The 23,937-nt window shown below is 45.3% G+C and overlaps 2 protein-coding genes across 7 annotated transcripts in view; one reads left to right on the top strand and one right to left on the bottom strand.

Annotated features, from left to right (window-relative positions):
- The window catches only part of LOC106657545 (uncharacterized protein CG43867), a 104,178-nt gene extending 81,428 nt beyond the window's left edge, over positions 1-22,750 (bottom strand). For 3 of the 5 annotated variants that reach the window (XM_023462178.1, XM_023462187.1, XM_023462179.1), the window contains exon 1: positions 22,408-22,749. In XM_023462178.1, the coding sequence (XP_023317946.1) occupies positions 22,408-22,719 (312 nt within the window). In that variant the 5' untranslated portion in view covers positions 22,720-22,749. Of the gene's footprint in view, positions 1-22,407 lie in introns of all 5 variants that reach the window. The other 2 variants (XM_023462174.1, XM_023462183.1) reach the window with 1 other exon arrangement.
- Positions 16,725-18,667, top strand: LOC106657568 (zinc finger protein 43-like). Of its 2 annotated transcripts, XM_023462198.1 has the most exons (2): positions 16,725-17,693; positions 17,775-18,667. In XM_023462198.1, exons 1-2 carry the CDS (start codon positions 16,810-16,812, stop codon positions 18,196-18,198), a joined length of 1,308 nt encoding a protein of 435 aa, XP_023317966.1. In that variant the 5' UTR covers positions 16,725-16,809; the 3' UTR covers positions 18,199-18,667. The 2 variants fall into 2 exon arrangements, with proteins under 2 accessions (XP_023317966.1, XP_014234641.1); XM_014379155.2 differs by having other exon boundaries at positions 16,725-18,667.
- Positions 22,751-23,937: the final 1,187 nt, after the last annotated feature.

The raw sequence follows: 23,937 nt of genomic DNA, 5'->3' as shown, positions 1-23,937 counted from the left end.
TTCCAACCAACAGCTTTATTATTATATGCACGTTATAATAATGCAAGCAACGATACATCACGGGAGAGATATTATAATATATATAATTCCGGGCATGAGAGCGGATCGATACGATATGGAAAATATGCCTTTTTACGCACAATGACGCGTACAACGACGAGAGGGATGAAAAAAGAAGAAGAAGAAGAAGAAGAAGAAGAAGAAGAAGAAAAGAGTAAGTATGAAAAGTTATATATATAATACGCATCGGAGGTAGCGCAAAATCTCAATAGTCGGCAAGCTGCTGCTACCCATCAAGAGGCTTTTGCACGCCGCGCTTTCCACCTTATTCGATTTTCATGCCACTCTCTTATACCGGCAATCCCAGCCTCCCTCCTACTCTCCTTCTCTTCCGCTTTTGGTCTTTTTCCGAAATCTGGAGCGAAGAAGATCCTTTTTCCATACGAGGAATGGGATGGGGGGGTAGAGGCAGAGCACAAAACGTTCGTCTTCGCGAAACATCCCAGAGTTTCGAGTTTCTTATACGATGTATTATATGCTCGCGCGTAGGTTTCTCGTATTTCAGGCCGAAGCGCGGTGGACTTCCTCTTTTTCTCTCTCTCTCTCTCTCTTTCTCTGTCTCGAAGATATATTTATACAGAGCTGTGTGAGGAGTTGGGGTTTTTTTCAGAGAGTGAGGATGAAGAATGGGGAAAGTCCGCGAGAAAACGGGCAAGGATTTGTGCTTTGTCATGCGCGCGCGCGGCTATATCGTTCCTGAATTAAATATCGATCCTCGGCTGATCGGGCAAAGTCAAATTATGTACGTTTGGCTAAAACATAGTGCGCAACCGTTAAAGGATCTGGTGGTAAAAAACCAAAAAAAAAGAAGGAAGAAGAGAAGGGGGAGGAAGAGAGAAATATTGAAAAAAGGAGAAAAAAAAAGAAAGAGTCTTTTGTTAATGCACGCGGAAAAAGTCCGATAACGGGCTTATATAGCCTCTAGGCTAACTCTCTCTCTCTCGTCGGTTTAATAAAGCAAAGATACCTCTTCTTCTCTCTCTTCTTTTTTTCCCTGTGCTGCGCTGCGCTGCTCGGAAAACTTTCAACACTGGGAAATTCTCCGCTCGTATTTATACGCACGAGTGTATATTATGATAGTGACTTCATCCCCTGCGGAGAGAGAGAGAGAGAGAAAGAGGTAAAGGTAGAGGTATATAGGAGCTAGAGCTAGAGCTGCTGCTCGCCAGTTGTGAAATTAATAAACAATGCCACGAGAGCTTGCATAGCAGCAGCAGTACGCTGCCGCTGCGCACTTTATTAAAGCAAAACTCCGGCTATACATGTGATACGAATTCTTGCCTACGTTTATCTGAAAATCTAGAGAACAGGGAAAAAAAAGGGAGGAAAAAGGACGAAAAAAAGAAGAGGAAGATAGGGAGAACAAGAGAGGAAAAGAGGTGAGCTTAATTGAAAGCGCCTAGCCGCCGCCACCCTGCAGAGCCCGCGCCGAAAAACATGCGCTGGCAATCCGAGCTAGCCGGCAAGCAGATCATTGCCGCAGCAGCAGAGCTTAGAGACTGGATGAAAAATAAAAGAAGAGGAGAGAAGAATAAAGGAAAGGGTGGATGATATCGTGTATATAGATGTGTGTGTAAGAGCTGCAGTATTCGCGGAAAGTGGCCATTCAGATATGGCATGTATAGGTAGGTACAGAGAAGTCGACGGCGGCCGTTTCACTTGACGATGGCTATCGAATCTCTCTACTCTACTCTTATACACTTGTCGTTTCGAGACAGTAATATAAAATTCTTATACTATTCTCTCGAGCTCGAGATCGTCTCTGCCTCGACACGACGCGGAGATGTGATTTCTTTTTTTCCTTTTTTGTGTCTCATTCGACGGATATAACAAAAATTAATTGCATGTGGTTCTTTTTTTGTTGTACAGTAGTTGCACGGACGTCAAAATACCTATCGAAACTTTTTCAACCCTTCTTCTTCCTTCCGTTCTCTCAAAGATACGATATATTTCGCTCGTCAGAGCTGAAAAACAAGGGAGAGAAAAAAGTAGTTACCGAAAGCTGAAATAGTCTCTCGACGTTATACATCGCCGCAATATGTATCGATGCATATTATACGCCAGTCAGAATCGTCTGTCCGCGTGATATCGCTTTTTTCTCCCCCTTTTTTCTATTTTATTTCAACGTCCGTACAGCCATGCTACAGCTGCGGTGGTCCTTTTCGTATATGTACGTCCGGTGCGCTTCAGGGGAGATTATTTATATATCAACGCCATTCAAAAAAGCCGGGGCTATAGGTAAAACGAAACAAACAAAAAAGGTAACTTTTGTTACGTTCATTTAAAAAGTTAGATTGTTCGTATATAGTTGCATGTCGTTTATAAAGAAGTTTCTGAAATTTGATTTCTTTGTTCTGTGTGTTTGTGTGTGTCCAACAGCGCTGGGGTATAAAGACGCAGGTGGTAGTGGCGCTATTGTCCGCCGCGAAGAAAACTAGCTCTGGATTGAATTTCGTTAATTAATGCGCTCGCGTATATAATAATTCACGAGAAATCGCCTCTTTCCGTTTTGTATTTGCCGTTAGCAAAAAGAGAGAGAGGGAGGAGAAAAAAAAGAAATCAACGGAGTGGAAAGAAAGGAAAAACGAAACGAACAGTGCAGCTACTATACATATCTCGTTAGAGAACACTGACGTTCTTTACTCAAGCCAAAGTAAATGAAGTTAGTTACTCGCGCTAAATGAAGTTACCGGCTCTCTCGGGCCGGTGCCGAGAGAGAGAGAGTCGAGTCTTGTGTACGTCTGGGAACATTAAAAGTTCGTTTCAGTTTCGCGCGCGCGCGCTCCTTAAACATCGTGCAGTCGGCGCTGCAAGCTCGCAAGCTCGCGCTGTCACGATGCTGCTGCTGTACGATGTAATAACGTCGCGTTTCCGTGTAAATATTAAAATAAACACGATGCTCAGGCGTGGGTATACATTTTTTTCTTCTCTTTTGTAAAAATGAAATGATGCGTGCCGGTGCAGCAGCGTAAGCTTGTTAAACACGCGCGATTTTTAATTTTCTGGTGTTTTTTTTTTCCTTTCCTCGACACCCTACCTACCTCTAGCGCTTGCAACGCACACACCTCATTTCCTCGAAAGTGCGAAGAAGAGAGAGAAAAAAATGATCGAGGTCCGAGATTTATTACTCGCAGCGATGCATTATTATTATTTTTTTTTTTTTCATTTTTTACATCGCTAAAAGTACATCGAGTAGGTCACATATATACGAGTATGTAATGGCCTGAGGGGTTGTTGCTGCTGCTGCTGTCGTGCGACACGATACATGCATATAATATAAGAGAAATGTGCTTTTAGCCTTTTTCAGCCCCCGCGAAAGTTCGAAAAGACACGCGAAATAAATATACGCGCTATGCATACGGGTATATAATGCTACATCGTGTGACGCCGTGCAGCGTATAAAACGCAAAAATATTTATTGCGAGAGCGAGCAAGCAGCGCCCTAATGTAATTCGGTTCAGCTCTCAGGTGCGCGGCACGACGCGCGCGTAGCAAAATGTAGAGAGGCCAAATAATCGAGTAGTAGTACTTGATTTACAAAAAAGCGGGGCAAATAAAATGAAACAGAACGAGGAGAAAGTAAAACAAAAAATAAACACACTCACAGACACGTACGCTAGCAGCACACCGATGTGTATATATAGCGAACCGGCGACGTACGGCCCTTTATATAATCCAGCTTTATTTGCAAAATAAGGTAATGCTCGATCAAACAAATCCCGGTATACGCGCGCACACACGATGGCACAGCGGCGGCAGCGCAGTGGAAAATCGAGCGTGGCGTGCGTGTACTACTACTACGGCTCTGCGTCGAGAGAGGAAATCGGGGGTGTGGCTGGGGGTATGTGCAACGTTACGCTTGCCCGAGCCAATTTCGAGACCTTAATTTATACAGCCGAAGCGACAGAGAGAGAGAGAGAGAGAGAGAGAGAGAGAGAGAGAGAGGAGGCGACGAAAGTCCGATCGGACTTCTGGTGAATAGGATTGGGAATCGAGAGAGAGAGAGAGAGCTTGGGTAATTGGATGCTCGTCGCTTCGAGAGAGAGAACGAGAGATGGGCAGGTGAATATTGAATTTTTTTCGTCTCTCTCTCTCTGCTTTTCAAAAGTAATTTATTAGATTCAACCCGGTGAACGGCACGGCGCATATTGCGCGCGTCGCGTCGCTGTCTGCAGAGATATTCAACTCTCTCTCTTTCTCGAATCTAATTTCGACATGATGTTACGCGCGGACGCAGCGCACGTACACATTTTCGGCGCGCATATATGCACGAGCCGTTAAATCGCACTGGTCCGGTCCGGTTGTTATACGTACATGTATATAATACAGCTTTTATCCAAGGCACGATAATGTCTCTATCAAAGTGGAACGGTTGGTACACGTAGATGTATGTACGTTACGTATACGGCAGCGGCAGCGGCAATTTCGACCCTCTAGGCATCGTAAAATCATAAAAGCGTCCCGTGATATACATCGCTCTATATACATACATCCCTCGAGAAATCTACATATTATCAGCGAATAAAAAGTATACAAGTTGAGAGAAAGAGGTACCTTCCCGAAAAAGAGAGGGATGAAGCAGCAGGCCATCATGCATGTATTCATAAATCACCGCGCGCCAGCATGTGTATGCGCGCAGAAATCACCGACTAACACGCGAAAAAAAAAAAAGAAACGAGACGAGGCACGAAAGAAAGAATAAAAAAAAAAGAAACGAGCGAAATGGGTATAACGAGCGTGTGTGTATAGTCGTGTGCAGTCACTCCGTACCACCCCGAGACCTGTTGCCTGTGCTCGATGCCGCCGCTGCTGCTGCTGCATTAGATTTGGCTTTCTTTCATTCGCTTCGTATAACGCCGCAGAGAAAGAACTAACGCACACACAAGCGCGTGAGAGCAGCATTGGAGATTGTGCAGTTGGCTGCGGATCGAGCACAAAGGACCGTATCCCTAAACGAGCCTGCACCATCACCATCACCCTCCCAATGCGGTGGTATTATATTCTATACACCGTATACGACGCAACGTCCATTTCCGAAACGTTAATATTTGTAAATCTCGGCCTCAGAGGAGAGTCACGATCTCGCGAGCACAGCAGCAGCAGCACACCTAATTAAGGCCATAAAGTAGCCGTTAACGAGTTGTTGCTATATAGACACACACACTCATGGGGGCAGCTGAGCGAAGGCGTGTATTCGGTATAGGGTAAGGCAATTAATCCGCAAACTGGACTCGGCCGTCGTTATTTGGGCGTCGTCGTCGTCGACGACGACGAGAGCAAAACTGCATTTAATGACCAGCGCGGTAGTGTCGTCGTCGTCGTCGGCGCGGCCGAAAACTTGAGCCATTTGTGCCGGAGTGTGACCGGGGCAGATAGCAGTAGCTGCTGCTGCTGCTCTGCAGCGTGGCGCGAAGTATTATGGCGCACAGTACACACACACTCACACTTGTAGCGTTAGAGACAAAGAAAGTTGTCTAAGAGCTAAGTGTGTGTATGTGTGTATACACGCCGAGTCAACGACCTGCCCTATGGTATATAGGTGCAAGCTCGGGAGGGAAAAGTGCACTACGCTGCAATTTCATCGCGCTAGGGCAGCAGCAGCAGCAGCAGCTTCCACATATAGCTCTCACCCTTTTTTCGTGCGCTCTCTTTTTTCTCCTTTATTTTTTTGTCTTCCTTCTCCTCCTTCTCTTCCCATCCCGAAAAGAAGTGTCGAGTCAGCGTGTCTAAATATATATTTATCTGTGTAATTTTTTTTTTTGTTTTTGTTTATGTGTTTGTGTGTGTACGATCGAAAGGATATCGTACTCTCGAGTGTACGTGTACACTGCCTTTGTCTGTTATTATATATAAACAAATCGGTCGATTAAACCGCGCACGATGAATTATATCCCCATGCCGAAGCTTTCAGCTCGATTGCTCGAAAAGCTCTGTCGTCGTCGTCGTCGTCCTACGTCGTCATCGTGTATATAACCGATCGATCGATCGCCAATATACACGCTACTATATCGTCGTCGTCGTCGTCGCGTCGTTCTTTGAGCGATCGAGTACATTAGCCCGGGGGTCAATTAAAAGCCATCGAATCTGACGGGCCCAGGACAATGCGTATACACAGGATCCTCATGGGATGATTCATGGTGGCGGTGGTCGATGGCGCGACTCGTATACACGTATAGATATATTTTATACGGGTAACAAAGAGACAAAGAGAAATGCGAACGAAAGCTCGCAGTCGCAGACGTACGTATACGTGTGCGTGCGGTAAACGGACACGCGCGCGAGCTTGCGAGCTTCGAAAGCAAAGAGATGGATATTGCACGCGTACACGGGAGGGGGAGGGGGGGGACTCGATCGGCCGACGACGACCGCAGCAGTATAGCAGCAGTCTCGTGCCAATATGTCACGCGGTTTAAGTTAAGAGATGTGTGTATACGCGTATACGCAGCGGTACGGTGTATATAAACACACGCGTGCTCACATGCAGGGAGTTAAGTGAGAAGGGAGAGAGTGACACATGGCAAATAGCCGAAGATCGCGAAACGAGCGGCTGAAACACGAAATATCGCCTTCCCCTCCCGGATTTGCCCGCGTCGCTATAAAATATCCGAAACACACCACGGGCTACGTTTCTTCGTATACACCGAGTCATTTTGTTACCGATATATATACAATGTTTGGTTCAGGTCTTAGAGGCTATAATCAGTCGTTCAGCCGGGCGGCGAGCTTTTATATGTACAAAGGACGTTGTGTCGCATGATGGGCAGCTGCTCGTCGATTATACGATCGTCACATATATATAGAGCTTTTTTCATTAAAACGCAGCTTCGTACGTGCGTGCGCGCCTATATATATATAGACGAGCAGCGAGTAATAAAGTTTTGATTGCTTTTATACCCTTTGCAAAAATTTTCAATATCAAAGGAAGCCAAATTGACGAGTAGATAAAATACCGAAACTTACCAAAAGGCTCGCGGATTAAATCGAGAGCTCGAGAGAGAGAGAGAGCTTTTACGTGCCCCCGTATTTAATTGACGAGAGGAACTGGATACACGTATGCGAGAGACTCACCTGAAACAGTAAAATGATCGATCGAATTAATTCGAGTTAAATATTGGTAGTCGTATTATTTTATTTTCTTTTTTTTTTTTTTTTAATTGTAAGCGATAACTGCATTTTCCGCGCGGGGCCGCTATACGTGCCGAGAATGCCGATCACGTGTGATACAGAGAAACTATACACTGCAACGATGCAGACGAGTTAAAGTAAATGCACTGCGCTGCGCACACCTCTGATTTTGGAGAGGTAGGGGGGGGGGCTGGTTGCGCCTGATATAGACATGACATGACATGACACACACACACGCCCACGCACGGAAGTAAACACTTGCGCAGCAAACCAATATACATATTTCGGGGTCTGTACCCTAGCTCTAGCTGCACGCGCGCACACGTATATATACTACCTCTATGCTACATAAATGTACGACAGTGCAGTACGTATAACATCGATGATTGGCCCCGACGACAGCATCAGCATCAGCAGCAGCAGCAGATAGAAGCGCATTTCCGACTGTCACTTGGCGGTTTCGCAGCGTGCGTGCGTGCCGTGCAGCAGTACGCCCTTTTGAATTCCACCCTCGTGCACTGTGCACCGCGAGCTACGTTTGCCTCGAAATTGTCGATCGTCTCTGTCTCTCTGTCGTGTACCACCCCGTGTCTCTGTATCTGGTGCGTGCGAATGACGTTTTGACCTTAATGAAGGGACGTACCCGCACGCGCACACAAGGGGGGCTATACATTGACATTGATTATTATTTCGTCAATGCGAGAGAGAGAGAGAGAGAGGTACAGAGAGTGTCAGAACTAGCTCTCCCCGTGTGTACAATGTACACGGCGTGTCGTCGCGAGCACGCGGATGTCCGGGTGTGTAAAGGGATGAATGACCCGAGCTTCAAAGGCGCGTTGATTGCCGGGGCTCAACATTGTGATACATTTTTATGAGTCTCTCTGTCTCTCTCAATCCCAGGAGGGACGATTCTTGAAAGCTTAATCAGATCCTCTTTTCACACCTTTCATCTTACGTGGGCGCCGTTATATATTGGCTACGACGACGACGAACGGCTCTATACCACTGCTGCTGCCGACAACAATCGCTCGAAAATTGCAGCCAGCCTCCCATTCAATAGCACATATAAAGAGAGAGAAGAAGAAGAAGCCAAGAGAGCTTTTTCTCTCAAAAGATCTTTTCGACCGATTCGTTTACATTCACACGCGAGCACGGCGTTGGCGAAAAAAGTTTTCTCTCTCTCTCTCTCTCTCTCTCCTTTTTTTTTACTTTTCGCCACCACCACCACCCCCGCACACGATTCGTGTGCGGTAACTTTCGCTCTACTAGCGCGCACTAGTAATAGTACCAGCAGCAGCAATAGTATATAGTTTGGCTTCCATTTGAAACAGCGCGTAACCGGGGCGGTCTTCGGAAAATTAATTGCAATCATTTTTCTACCATATTCTTTTTTTTGTTTCATTTCAAGCGCGACCGAAACTTTCGAGATTCATTCGCGAGGTACATAACTCGCGACACGGAGCGATGAATTTTCTCATCGCGTTATAGCGTATATAGCCTTTTCCCCGCGCTTGGAAGCTTATAAAGTATTTAAAGCCGGAGCAGAGCGTACCGAGAGAGAAAGAGAGAGAGAGAGATTGATGGTGAGCCATATACCGCGAGCACAGCCGTACGATCTACGCATACGCGTTATACACTTGTATAATATATGTATATAATTCTCGACTCGTTGATCATCGCTCGCGCAGCAGCAGCAGCAGCTGCATAATTTTTCACATCGATTGCGCTCGATTTTTTATTTTATTTTACGCGATATTTTAATAATATTATAGACGCATCTTGACTTGAATTTAGGTCTGTGCTATTATATATCTTCTTAGCTAAGAGACATCGGAGTCTGGTCGTGTCGTATCCAGCATTAGCAGCAGCAGCAGCAGCAGCGGAAGACGACGACGAAGGGTGTGTCTAATTGGTCTCATCTGCGAGACTCACGGCCCGCCACCGCCGCTGCTGCTGCTGCTGCTGCAACTGTATATAGTACACGCTGCAATCTCAAAGACACTGCTGCCGTATGGATGCGGTGGTAACGCTCGGCTCTCTCTCTATATCTCGCGCGAGCGAGCGTCACTTGTGTGTACCATTACTCGCCTCGGTGTATTATATATAGAACGAGTTCAACCCTTTTCTCTCCGTGTTATTCTTTTTTTTTTGTTTCTCGAGCTCCTCCTCCTCCTCTCACTCACTCTGTATAGCTGTGTGGCCTCTTTCGTGATTTTCTCCCAGTGTCGTCTCTCTTCTGGCCAAACGCTGATTATAAGGCGGTTATTTCTGGCCGATTGAGCTTCTTTTGAAGCTACGACGACGACGACGACGAGTGGGCAGAGAGAAGACGTGTATGTGTATATGCGAGCAACTTTAGACTTCCGGGGAGTGGAGAATTGTGCAACGACGACGAGTGGAGGATAATGGGGCGGTGTTGGCTATATAACGCGGTACACGTCTCTCTCTCTCTCTCTCTCTCTCTCTCTCTCTCTCTCTCTTTCTCTTTCTCTGCTGCCGTGTGTCCTTATTTCCAGAAAAACACCCGGAAAGTGTGAAAAATTCACGTACTACGTTTTCTTTTCTTTCTTATACCGTATACGTAGTACAGAGGCTAGAATAATTGCTCGTATTCCCATTCGAAAACTCCAAGGCAAGAGCAATTACTTCGCAGAAGATAGAGTCTTTGTTTACCGAAAGATTAGTCAATTTTCATCGCGTCATTAATTTCTTACGTACACACATGCACGATGTCAAAGTTACATATACACACGGATCCGTGCAGTGCCAAGTTGGCGCAAGCTCGCGCCTGTAAGCTCCCAAGCGTCGAAGTGCACTACTACCCAAGCCTCAAAAACACCATGTCCAATTAGTACAGTCTTCCATCTTTCCGGGCGCGTGCAAGTGCAGTTTCGTATACACCTCTCGAGGCGAGGTTTAATGAAATTTTCGAGTTTTGAGCGCGGCGACGAAATTTCGACGACGACGACGACGACGACGACGTTGTACTACACGTGTCTTCTCGGCTTGTGTGCTATATGACTCCTTGATTAAAAGTTCGGCGGCTGGCTGTGTGTGTATGCGTGTGCGCCTTGACACATAACAAGATTGTATCGTTGTAGCTATATACTACTGCTACTGGCCCAATACGAGTTTACTTCTTCTTCTTACTCGTCTTCTTCTTTTTTTTTGTTTTTAATTGTTTTTTTTCGTCGTCGTCTTCTTCTCCTTGTTTTTTTCGCCATGGTTACGACTTGGGGAATGCGCCGCGCTGTGTCGAGTGCGTTTTGTGTTCGTTAATGAAGAGACCGAGAGAGAGAGAGAGAGAAAGAGAGAGAGAAAAATAGAGAGTACAGCAGCAGCGGCAGAGTTGGGCTATAAGTGAGTTTTCTCGTTGGCTCGACGAGAGAGAGAGAATTGGGATAATTGGTCGCGAGGCAAACTCACAAACACAGACGCACATAAAAAAAACCTGAAGTTCGCAGTACATAAATACACACAAATACACACACACACACATACGAATTTTTATCGTATACATAATGCAACGCGACAAATCGAAAATGAATAGCTCGATAAAATTCGCACGTAATACATTTATACAATATATTTATGTTATAGCTCGGCTGCTGCTTCTTCCTACTCCCGATGTCGCTGAAAAGACAGTACTATGCACACAGACACATTTTTGTCTCGAGCGATAACACAACGAGTTCGCGCTGCACACACCCCGTAAACTTCATCGACTGAGATATCTGGGTGATATAACTTTCCCGTGCCGTCGCTGCCGCTGCTGCACCAGCAAGAAGAAGAGCAGGAGGAGTATATATATATATATATGCGTATGCCGGGGCGGGTTAAGGCACGTACGTGGAATACAAAATACCACACGGCAGCGGCAGCGGCAGCGGCAGTGCATGAGCGCAGCAAAATCCATAATATGGATCCATGTATATATGTGTGTGTCAGTGCCTGTGTGCGTGTTGCGAAGCAGATAGTGCAACGATCGCAACGCGCGTTCGTGTAAATTCAGCCGCGCGTAATGCACAATTTTTTTTTCTTCTTCTCCTTCTCCTCCCCCCCAACCGAGAGAAAATATCATCTCGGACGTATATATCCAGAGCGGATTCAATGAAGGCGCGGACGACGACGACGGAGCTCGGAGAAGTAAAAATGATGCGTAGGATACGTGCTATAGACAGAGTCGTTCGAGATAGAGATAAAGAGGAAAAAGAAATAAGTAAAAGGAGATTTTTTTTCTTTTAAAGGTGGGAAAGAAAAAAAAAATTATTATATATATAAAGACGCGCGCGACGAGGTGTGAAAAGTTTTTCAAAAGGGAGAACGGGGGAGGCGAAGGTACAAAAAAAACTGCAACACAGTCGACTTCATCGAGGGCGCCGCGCGTTCGAAGGCGGTCTTATATGGCTTTAAACACACATACACACATACAACAGTAAGAGAGAGAGAGAGAGAAAGCGAGAAAACTGCTGCTTGAGGAAGACTTTTTTTCTTATCGCTTTTTACTTCTTTCATTTCTTCCTTATCTCTTTATAATCTCTCTTTGTTACATCTTCTCTCTCTCTCTCTCTCTCTCTCGCTCTCTTTTTTTCTTCCTTTTTTTTGCACAAGCTATTGTAAACTTTTTATTTTTTCAAATGAAATTTAGCCCACGTTTCTTCGGAGGCGTGCGAGCGAGCCGAGAGACTTTACTCCACGCGCGACTTACGCGTACACTTTTGTTTTTACGCTTCAATTACGTTTATCCGTTGTATAGGGTGCGATAGCGCGTACAAATCGCGATCTGCATTTATGTGTACTTATGTTTTGAATTTATTTGATTTCCAACTTTCAACGCACCTCGAAAATCCAAGTTGGTACACGTCACGAAAGGGACGATCTAATCATTTTTCCGTCAATATTAACATGACTTTTCTCTTCGTTCGTCTCTGTATACACTTTCTCGATTGATCACGGATAACGACTCGAGCAAAAAAAAAAAAAGAAGAAAGAAGAGAAACAGCCGTCAGTCACTTTGTCTCGTCTTCTTAACGAGACAAGTAAAGCCTCTCCCTTATTCTCGTAACACTATAAGAAGAAAAGGAAAAGACAAAAAGGAGGAAAAATTATCCCGTATACAGATGAGAAGACAAACCACAGGCGTACGGTAGTGGCAATCCCTTAAGCAAACGAAATCTTTCCCCTCTATATACACGTATGTACTCTCACGCGTTTAACGTCAATGTAATAGAGATGCATGTGTTTTGCCTCGTTGTACATAAGAAGAAGTAGCGAAACACATTCGTGAGATCATTGCCACATGATTCGAGCCGATTGGGGAGGTGGTATACAGAAGAGAAAGAGAGAGATAATCAGGCAGTCGCATGAAAAATTAACAGCCCCGCACGAGGAACGAAGAACGCAACTCGATACAAATCAAGATAATGGCTGGATATTTCACGCTTTAATGCGGTAAAGCGTTGGACAGGGCCAAAAGCTCCTATAGTACGCAGCTTACTCACGTGGGAATTACAATACTCGGCTATGGATTCCGGGAGACGTGTCCGCCGTCGTTTAATACTTAAAATAATCTTTGCCCGCAATAGTCCATGTATAGATAAAAAGAAAGCGCAGCATTCATGCAGAGAAACAAACGGCTGCCACCACGTTTATGTATACGTACGTATTATATAACGCACACGTACCTACACACGTGAAATTGCAAATTTAGATTCATGCACTCGTGTGACTATTTGAATTTATGCGCGAGCCCCGGTATAATATAATGCATCGCCGTATACCCCGGGATAAAAGATTTTTATCGGCCTGAGAGCTTGCGCCACACACGCACAGACACAAAGCTCGGCAAGCAATCGATCACTTATATTGAGATTTGTTAGGCGCGCGTGTGCGCGCTTACGTACGATATCGTTAGATTATCCATAATTTAGTGGCTGTATGTGTGTGTGTGTGTGTGTGTGTGCGTGCCATATCGCGCATGTAATACGATCGATGCCATGCGGCAGGCGCATACACGCACACGATAAATACCTTTACTTGCGTATGTGTGAGAATGCGCGCGTATCGAGTGATTGAAAAAAAAAGAGGAGAGAAAGGAATAATAAATGAAAGGAGATCGACTGGTTTTTTTTCTTCTTGTATCGACGTTTATAAATGGAAATTTCACCCACACGCGCGCGCGAGTAGGCGAAGCGAAGAAAGAGCTTGCAGCAAGCCGACGAGAATATAATCGGCGCGCGTAGGCGTGTGCTTTTGTTGTCGCGCGTGAAGCTCTACGTTCGTGAAATCCTCGTACATATATATAACATTTACAAAGCACACGTCAGTAGCATTACCAATGGAAAAAAAGTTTTTTTTGTACCTTTCGATAGACGCGACAAGTAAAAGCTGCGAGGACGACAAAAGAAATGTAAAAGGGCGGATTTTGTTGTTGTTGTTATTGTTATTGTATCCTGCTATTCTACAAATTTGTAGGGTCAGAAGGAGAATAGGAATTTTCCGCATCCAGAGGGTATATTGCAGGACTGCAGGGAGGGAGCTAGAGTGGCATAGAAAATGGCAATTAAGGAAGTTCAGCCTCTCTCTCTCTCTCGCGCGCGCCATATAAGAGAGAGAGAGAGAGCTTGAGCTTGCACGCGCGCGCGTGTTGGATGGAATTTTTCGATTTAACGGTCGAGCAAGCCCTCTTCTATATCTCTCTACCTTCCTCTCTCGCTCTCTTTCTCTTTTCAAGAGAGTATTAGACTCAGTTGCGTCTATCAACCTCTCGTTAACTTGCCACTTGAATCCTCCTCTCTTGCAAGCTCTCTCTCGCAAGCTTACTCTCTCTCTCTCTCTCTCTCTTGCTCACTCTTTCCTCTCCGTGCCTGCGAACTTTTACCTATTTTCTCTCCTGTTTACTCTCGTCGTCGTCGTAATGAGTTCTTTGTTGTGTGTGCCGCGCGCCGCGCCGTTGTGTATTTACCTTTATTCACTCGTAGCTCGTTTACTCTCTTTTCGATTTAAAATGCAAATTTTTCAGACCCCAACGACAAAGAGAGAGAAAGAGAGAGAGAACTCGGAAATTCTATCCGTTAAAAAAAAATACCTTTTAGAGTTTAAAAAAGAAATGCCAAACACGGCTGCATCGAATCAATATTGATACACACGGGCGTGCAGAGAGAAGCTGCACAGAGGCAGGCACGCGCGCGGCCTTTGTTCCACCAAAAATCGCATACATGCCGATATATATTCGTGGGACGCGATATTGATGACTGTGACGCTTTTATTATTTTTGTTTCATTTTTCCCGACGTCGACGTATACGTCCAAAAAAAAAATCTTTTTATATTTTTCATATACCCATCCACTTTTTAATTTCGAGGTAGATAGAAAAAAAATTGGACGGAAAAATGTTATAAAATAGAAAAAAAGCTGCAGCAGCTAGCGGCTTCCTTCCCGACATGAAAACTTAATCCACTCGTCGGGTTTATACGATAACGTACGCGCTAAAAATTATATTATCATATTGTTTGTATCAAGAGGATCATGCACAACATCGCATGAATGCCCCCATGAAAAATTAGAATTTCAAACGATGATTAAGACTTTCTCTTTCGTGCTCGCTTGCTTCAAGCCGCGTCTCTCTCTCTCTCTCTCTCTCTCTCTCTCTCTCTCTCTCTCTCTCTCTCTCTCTTTTCAAGATCTATGCAAATCGACGCGCGTTTGTATATACACGCCCTCGAGCGTTTATATTTATGCGCGTGGTGTGAATATAGGCCTCGAACGAATACGTAACGCGTCGCGCGGCACGTTCCCCTACAGGCGTTTAAAGAAGTGCGCATTATTGCGTGTTATATACACGAACCAAATTGTAACGCGCGCGCGGCGATCGTGTGATAATAATCGATAAATACGATCGCGATAATTTTTTCCTCTTATTTTTTTGCTCTCGCGCGCGCACAATGCAACAAACGCTCGATGATATATACAACCGTATTTACTTTTCATTTACGCCCGAGCACGCGCCGTCGTCGTCGTCGTCTCTCTCTACGGCAGATTAATCTGCATAAAATTAATAACTCATGTTTGCACAGAGACTCGCGCATACCCGTACACACACACAGGGCCATTCGCTGCAGTACAGTCTCTTCCTAAATTTGCATAAGCCCATACATTCCATTCAGGCCATGGGTACGAGCACATACACGACGCTCTCTCTCTCTCTCGCGCTCACGTACACACATTTGTATACATACACAAACGATATATATAGGCACATGTCGCGCATACCTCTCGCATTAGGCGCGAGAACGAATGCATGAATCTGCCCTCTGTGTGTCTGTGTCTCTCTGTTATGCTACTGCTGCTGCTGCTGCTGCATAGATAACTTATGGCCTGGCTCCGTTATATATACATTACAACACTGCTGCAGTGACTGCTGCTGCTGCTGCTGCGATATAGGCGCAGAAAGACTGCCTCGGGGTGGTTATATTCACGGAAATTTCGTATTACGACGGAGTCACGGCGAGCGCGCAGGGTTCCTTATAATATGTAATATATGTGCGCCACCGCCGTCGCAGCCACCGCCGCTAATTAAAACGGAAGTGCATTGAATAATCATTCCTGCGTCTTGGGCCAAAAGCGAAACCAATTCGGGGGAGGGGAAGAGGCTTTTCTTTGCTTTGTGGCTCGGAACTGTGTGTGTATATGTAGAGTCGAAGTTTTCGAATTATAATTTGACGCGAGGCGCGGTGGGAATTTATATATACATCAAACGCGTGGCATGCCTGTACGATATAAAGAGAAATTAATCGAGAGTGAAGAAGGCAAAAGTCAAACGGGGACTCGCCTCGGTTCCTCGGTTACTAAAAAGGGTTTAACTTTTGCATTTTCGTCGATGCTGCCGCACACGACCTCGAGCATTATGTAACGCTTTCGATCGAACAATCGCAGCTAGTATACGTATACATGCCTCGTTTTGCTGCCAATTAGCGCGTGAAGTCTTTTTCCGTTCGGTGAACGCACGAAAAGTCATCGCGATGAGTTTTATTTATAGCGCCGCGCGCAATATGGTCTGACACGGCCGCGCCGCTCCGAGAGAGGCTTTCGAGCGTAAATTGATAAATTTACGTTTTTTTTCTTCTTCTACTTTAGCGGAAGGGCTGACGACATTTTTATTCCTTTATTATTTTTATTTTTTTAATAGTTCGAGCGAGAATGAAAAATGACGCCCAGGCTCGCTCGCTCGCTCGCTCGCGAGTCGTTAAAATTTAATTCCCGTCTGATCGAATATGGAACTATACTACTTTCGGGACCGATACGGTGTTTTAACTCCGTCTCGATGTGAGAGCTATTAACGATGGGGAAAGAGAAAGAGAAAAAAACACAGTTTGATTTATTCGAGGGGCTTCGGAAGCTCTACAAGAAATTTTTCAATTAAAATTTACGCGATAGTCGAAATTTTAAAGACTCGGAGATGATTGAAGTAGATATAGGCAATATTATAACGTAAACACCGGTAGTAAACATACACGCACTAGTCGAATAACAAACAGAAATAATCGAGCGACACTATTCCAAACGTATAATTGAGCTTGGCGAGTTGGCAGCAAAAAGTAGGTGAATCGCGGAATAAGTCGAAATCATGTTTCTTAACCAAGTTAAATCAGATAAACAATCGAGCTCGGAATATTATCATAAAAAATTTAGAAGAACTCATAGTTTGATCAATTTCGAGCGCGAGTTCAAGCAGGAAATCAAAGCGGAAGAACGTGTTGCGAGTGAAATAATAATTGTAAAAAGCGAGGTTTCGGTGGACATCAACAATAATGACGTATCGAGTGATGCAAAAACGGACTCCAACGCGGAGGAAAAATCATTCAAATGTGACTCGTGTCCCAGAGCGTACGCGTCGAAAAAAAATCTAATCAGGCACCAGCGAATCGTTCATCCGGTAATCAAGGAACATCCGTGCGAGACCTGCGGCAAGATTTTCAATTTCAAGCGAAATCTGCGGGCGCACTTATGGAAGGCTCACGCGAAGAGACATCGCTGCGACGCGTGCGACAAGACGTTCCCGAGCGAGCGAGATTTCGATCGTCATCGGGACTTGGTGCATCGAGGAAAGTCCGCGATCAGGCATAAGAGGGTCAAACATCCAGCCGTCGAAAAGGACAAGTCGCAGGACAAACGCGATGAAAAATTAGCGCAAAAAATCAATCATCCGGACAAGAGTCGCGCCAAAGTCGAGCACGATAAGATACGAGGAGGCATCAAGAAGGATCAAGTTGAAGCGGAAAATAGATGCGACGAATGTGGCAAAGGATTTTGCAATAAGTCTAATTTGATAAGACACATAAACATTGGACACCTTGGTAATGTGAAGGAAAAAAAGCGTAAATGTGATCATTGCAATAAGATGTTCCGGGACAAGGATCAATTAGAGAAACACGTAAAAGTGCATAAAATACCGAAACATAAATGTGATCATTGCAATCAGATGTTCCAGGACAAGAATCAATTAGAGAAGCACGTACAAGTGCACAAAAGCCAAAAACATAAATGTGATCACTGCAATAAGATGTTCCAGGACAAGGATCAATTAGAGAAACACGTAAAAGTGCATAAAATACCGAAACATAAATATGATCATTGCAATCAGATGTTCCAGGACAAAAGTCAACTCGAGAAACACGTAAAAGAGCACGAAAGTCAAAAACACAAATGCGATCATTGCGATAAATCATTTGTGTGGAGCCATCATTTAAGAAGACATCTGCTAAAGGTCCATCAAGACGCAATGAAAAAGTGCGAATTTTGTGAGAAAATATACGAATTCAGGTCCGGTCGGAACAATCACGAATGCGACGGACCCAAATGTGTCAAATGCGATATGAAATTTGCGTCGAGATACACCTTATTGAGACACATGAGGGTCGTCCATCAAACGGAACATAAATGTAGCGATTGTGGAAAGACGTTCATTAAAAAAATAAGCTTGAATCAACACAGACGCGAGGTACACAAGTCGTGAATCGAAACCGAAGAAATTAAGTTACATCGAAGTTTGACTTTGACAAATGCAACGAGTGCATCAAAAAATTTGTCATAAATAAAAAAGGACGACGTTCATTTGAATCATGCATTTTGAAGGAATAATTTTTTTCTGGATTAGCTCGTACTTTAAATTGCGATGACAATAAAACATTTCAAGAATAATAATATTAGTTCGATTGTAAATTATATTAATTATTATTCTTTTTTTGCTTTTGAGTCATTATTTGGAGGCATCATCTGTTTTATTATAAGTTCAACTTGGTTATTTTATAGTCTATCTTTAAATTATTCTATAATTTTCATAACTATATTGTAATGAAGTTCTCATATTCAAATTTAAAATTATACAAATTAATTCACGACCGGACCTCATTCGACAAATTTTATACGGATGAAAAGTAATTGTCATATATATACTTGATTAAATTTGAATGGTAATTTCAGTACGAGATGTTTATTTTTTATTTCAAAATAAAATTTGTAAAAACGCTCTCCACTCGCTGCCTTTTTTCTTACTGTAAAAAAAAACCCCTACGCGCAGCGGCAAAGTAGGAGTAAAACATTTCGACGCATACCACGAGTAGAGAGACCTCGCGGGCACTCGCTATAAAAATTCAACTGTCTAAAATTATCATAATGGTCTCGGGTCTCGAGGCTCTATTATATACATACATACATAAATGGCACGTGAGCTGCCCTAAACGTCCACCTTCATTGTTTTTCTTTATAGCGGGGCTACGATTATCATTATTACTATATTTTTTTATTGTTATTATGAATATTCTCTCGTGGTACGGTTGCGTGTGCTCGAGTGGAGGGACTGCAAAATTCTTCAAAAGTTCCAGAGAGAGAAAGAGAAAGGGGGTAGAGAGAAAGTCGCGTACGATATTCATGCAAGACATAGCATGTTTGTAATTTCCATGATTTCCGTCGACGTTTTATTCCGTTTCCCATTTTAAACTTTATTCCTCCTTTCTTTTCTCTACTTCTTTTCTTACGCCGTTCACCGTCGACGTCGCAGCACAGAGGCAGGTATACCAGCAAGGAATATTTCTACATTAAATCTGATACCTAAGCTGACTCGTATATAGCTACGTACGAAGCTCGCGCGCGCACTGTCATTTTGCATTTTCTTTGCTAACTTCCGGGCTTTAACCGGTATAAGTGTTTTTTTCTTTAACTTCATTCTTCTACTCCCTATTGTCGAGGACGTAATTTCAGCGAGCTTTTCAATTTGCAAAAAAGCAGAAACAGCAAAGGTAACACGCGTATCTCGCGCAGTACAGCGTTTGTTGCATTTCATTATTAAACTCCGAGAATATGAATGCAAGCAAGCGCGCGAGTTATATATGCTCGAATTAATTGAAATAATATACGCTTAATCGCGTATAAAACAACATCAAAGCCTCCCCGCGTATATAGTCTAAAGCTCGTTCGCTCGTTGATCAGTCGAGTGAAAATTAATCGCCGCCTCTCTCTCTCTCTCTCTCTCTCTCTCTCTCTATTTCATGCACACATCGGCACCGCCCGACAAAGAATCAATTACTCCGCATGCTTACGGCGCGCACAGCTGACAAACTGCCTATAGGCATCTCTCCTACTTCTTCTTCTTCGTCCTTCTATATCTTCGCAAGGCAAGAGAACAAAGTCTCCATCTCTCTCACTCCTCTCGGTAATCTGTATTCATAATGAAATTTCAGCTCGAGCTTCCGAAGATTATTTTCCCCGTTTTCTCTCTCTCTCCCCCCCCCCCCCNCCCCCCCCCCCCCCCCCCTTACTGGCTCTCTTCTTCTTCTTCTTCTTACAGCGGGTAGAAAATCGAATGATAGAGAGCTTCCCGGGCGAAGAAACAAAAGCTCGGCTCGCGATTCGTTAGCATTATATATAGGCTAGCTGAGCGGAAACAGCTGGTGCTTGCCGCGCGGCAGAATTTTCACGGAGGAGGAGGAGGAGATCGCACTTTTTGCGGTAAGTGATTTGATTTCCTTGATAAAATTCGTTCCGAAACCGGAGAGGCTCGACTCTACTATACAGGGGAAGTCGAAATTTAGACAAACAAATTTTGACTCGAGCTCGGATCAACGCATTATTAATACGTATTCGTGAACAATAGTACTGATGAAAAGCAAATGCGTCAGCGAATTCACGATCTATTGTTGTGCTTGACCTCGGTTTAATATACATAAGATAAACTCGAAAGGAAGTGGCGCTGATATTGATTCACCTCTCTCTCTCTCTCTCTCTCTCTCTCTCTCACGCGTTAATCATTCATCTCCGAGCTTTTATACGTCGCGGCAAGAAAGCCAAACATTCAGACGCGCGCACGTGTTTGTGTATACTCAAGACGCATATATGTACATAATATATAAAGAGCTTTTCGAGCGTGAGGGGAGCTGTTTATTTTGGCCAAGAGTAATGGACAAACACACATGCACGCGCGACCATCATCGGACAATCCAATCTCTAAACAAAACGCATGAATATATATAGGCACAAAACACATCAGCTATATAAGACTACATCGTCACGGACTTTGAGCTTCGAATGGGCGCGCGTCGAGCCAAAGTTCAAACATTCCTAAAGCTCGATCCCCGAAAGAATCTATATACTTATATAGGTGTGCTTGCAGCACCGTTACGCCATCAATATGCTCTCGCTCTCTCTCGGGTACTGTACACGGCAATAAGAACTCGGGCAAAAGGCGAACAATGAGACCCAATTCGCGACGCAATAAAATCCAGTGGCGGTACGACGCTCCAAGCCCCGTATACCTTTTAAACCTATATATAGCCTACATAGCCGGTGGAGCGCTTAGGCAGCTATATATCTATACGTGTACGACAAAAGAAAGTCCGCGCGGCAATTTACACCGTTTGGTCTGCACGAAGCTGTACTATCTATCCTTGCAGCAGCAGCAGCAGCAGCAGCCTTATCTAACGCTAGCTAGAGCTATAGAGCGAGCGCACCATTTTATGTGTGCGCTACACATAGTACCGTGTATAGAGCTTCTCACACATATAGGCTAAATCGCCGCGCTCGTGATCGTACATACTAAAACGGTCGGCGTCGCGTCGCGTATTCGAGTTGCCCCCCCGAAGGCAAAGAGAGAGAGAAAGAGAAGCCTATAACCAATTGACGTATGCAACGCGTCGAATGAAATTTCCTTCCTTCCTTCTATATCTCTCTTCTCTCTTTTCTCTCTGCAGCAGCGCTGCGCAGCACTGCGTTTATACACGTACACGCGCGCGCGTAGATTCTCTCACGCGTATAGCGCATAATAGAGAGAGCGAGAGAGTAAAGAGGGTTCTCGGAGGCAAAAGCCTCGAGTATATATATATACGCGGAGCATTTAGAAATGATATGCAAATCGTCGCGCGGGATATAGCCGTGGTGGTGCGTAGTGGTATAAGGAGAAGAGCTTTTATCGCGCGTATGAATATTATTAACGAGACGAGAATTCGGCAGGCTCCTGCTGCTGCTGCTTCTGGGGGGACCACACTCGAGTATAATAGGATCGAAAAAGACGAGGACGATTTACGAGTTTGGCGCATGCCACGTGTCACTTCGAATTCGTTATAATAAACAGCCGCGCGCCCGGCTTTATATTCAATTTGCATTTAGTATGTAGTAGTATGTTGGACAGCGGCAGCAGCTCGATGCGCACGAAGAGAGAACGATGATTCAGAGACGAGACATTCGCACGCGCGTGTGTCATCAGCGGCGTCGAACGATTTCTTCGCTCTATATCTACATACTCTGTTTGTGCAAAAAAAAATCGGAAAGCCATTTCGTACTAATAAAAAAAAAAAGAGAGTAAAAAAAATCTCGACAAATCCATTTTCCTCGAGTAACGCTCTCCTGGCTATTACTATCGTCTAGGCCATTTAAACGGCGCATCGGGTCCCTCTCTCGGACACAACCGATGGCTCTGTTCAACGGTATAATATGTATATATGCTCTCTCTCTCTCTTCTGGAACGGGCTCACTTATTGGTTTAGTCACGGATCGTTTGTCGTGATTGGTCCCCCGAGGGCGACGATGACGGCGGCGCTTCTCTCTCCTCCGAACCCAACGACCGGTTCTAGATTCTTATTTAGGCCCTATACAAACGGCTCGGCGCGTACGCCTACTTCATTTCGTATACCGTTGATTAAAGCTCGGGTAAACGGACGTGTAGCTCACTCACCTTTTCGCGCAGCGTGTCCTGCACCTTGACGGCCTCGTTCTGCGTGCGATGCAATTCCAGTTGCAATTTCAGATATCTCTCCTGCCAGTTCAGATCCGCCACGGCGCTTTCGTACCCGCGATCGAATCCCTTCGACGACGACGACGACGATGCCTGCTGCTGCTGCTGCTGCTGTTGCAACAACGACGAAGCCGTGGAGAACAATCGAAGCTGCACGGCATCCTTGGCTTGATGTTGCTGCTGTTTGTCTTCCGACGACGACGCAGGTTGTCTCCTCTCGAAGGAGTTTCTACTGCTTCCCGAGGTCGCCATCGCTGTAGTAGTATTAGCCGCCGCCGACGTGGCCGTAGTAGTGGGATTTGGCGAACGCACCCTCAGCGGCTCGTAGGTGGGCGAGAACGATCGGCCTCCGCTGTCTACATACTCGACGTGGCCGCTCGAGTCCGAGGTGAAATTGAACGGGCTGATCTTGAGCTTGGGACTGGACACGCTCGACATCGGGCTGCTGCTGCGGCTGTCGCCGCGGAGCTCGGCGTAGCCGGCCGCCTTGGCCGCCATCGCGTCCTGAAAGCTCTGCAGGCTGAAGTTGTTGTCCTTCTTGAACGAGTGACTCGACGAATTGTTCGGCACGTTGGCGTAGGCCGGCGGCTCGTTGTAATGCTGGGCCAGTATCTGCTTGTGTCTGGGCCGCGGTGGCGGCGGCGGGCCCTGGCGGCCTCGGCGCGCCATCCTCGGGCTCTGGCAGCCCAGCGACGCGGGACCCGACGACGAAGAGTCGCCGTGTCTCGCCAATTGAGGACTGCAGGGCGCCGACGACGACGAGCCCAGTCCGGCCGCCTGCAGCAGCTCCGAGGCCAGGCGGGCTCTCGGATCGAGGCGACGCGCCGCCGGTGAGCCACGAAATTCCTCCATTTCTGAGCTGTCTGCTCTTTATCTGTGTGCGTGTGATACGATCACTGTGTGCCAACTAGCGCATGACGAGCGGTTGTGGCGGTGCGAAGATGTGCCGCTGCTGCTCGACGACTGTCCAGCTGCTGCTGGTGTTGTTGTTGTTGTACGGCACCGAGTGCTGGTGGATCATCGCTGTTGGAGCCGCGTTCGATCTGTAATTCAACGAAATAAACGAGAGCGTGAGATTAGAAACGAGCTACGATTTACATTCGTTATATATGGTAGAGTCAAAAATAATCCCAGCGGGCCTGGGGAACAAAGGTGGAAATAAAAACAAGAACAAACACTCGGAGTGAGAGACACTGAAGGATTTTTCCAAGGAGGCCCCAAACACGGTATACACAGCCTCCGCGCCAATTGCAGCTATACACGTATTATATATAAGGGAGGAGAGGAGTTCGCGCGTGTATACTAAGGACAACGCGTCCCAAGCGTGTTTGCACACGCGACACTAAATTGAAAGCTGTAACTCTTTGGTCACTTATTCTTTGTAGGAGTGCTTGAGGAACTGAAAACTCGCTCTTACTTAATGCTAAGACTTTGTCTTTTCTCTTTTGGTTTTCGAGAATTTGCCAACTC

This window comes from Trichogramma pretiosum, unplaced genomic scaffold (assembly GCF_000599845.2).
Source record: "Trichogramma pretiosum strain Unisexual culture from Peru unplaced genomic scaffold, Tpre_2.0 scaffold86, whole genome shotgun sequence".
Taxonomy (NCBI): domain Eukaryota; kingdom Metazoa; phylum Arthropoda; class Insecta; order Hymenoptera; family Trichogrammatidae; genus Trichogramma; species Trichogramma pretiosum.
Note: the sequence above shows the minus strand (reverse complement) of the source record. Positions and strands in the feature narration are given on the sequence as shown.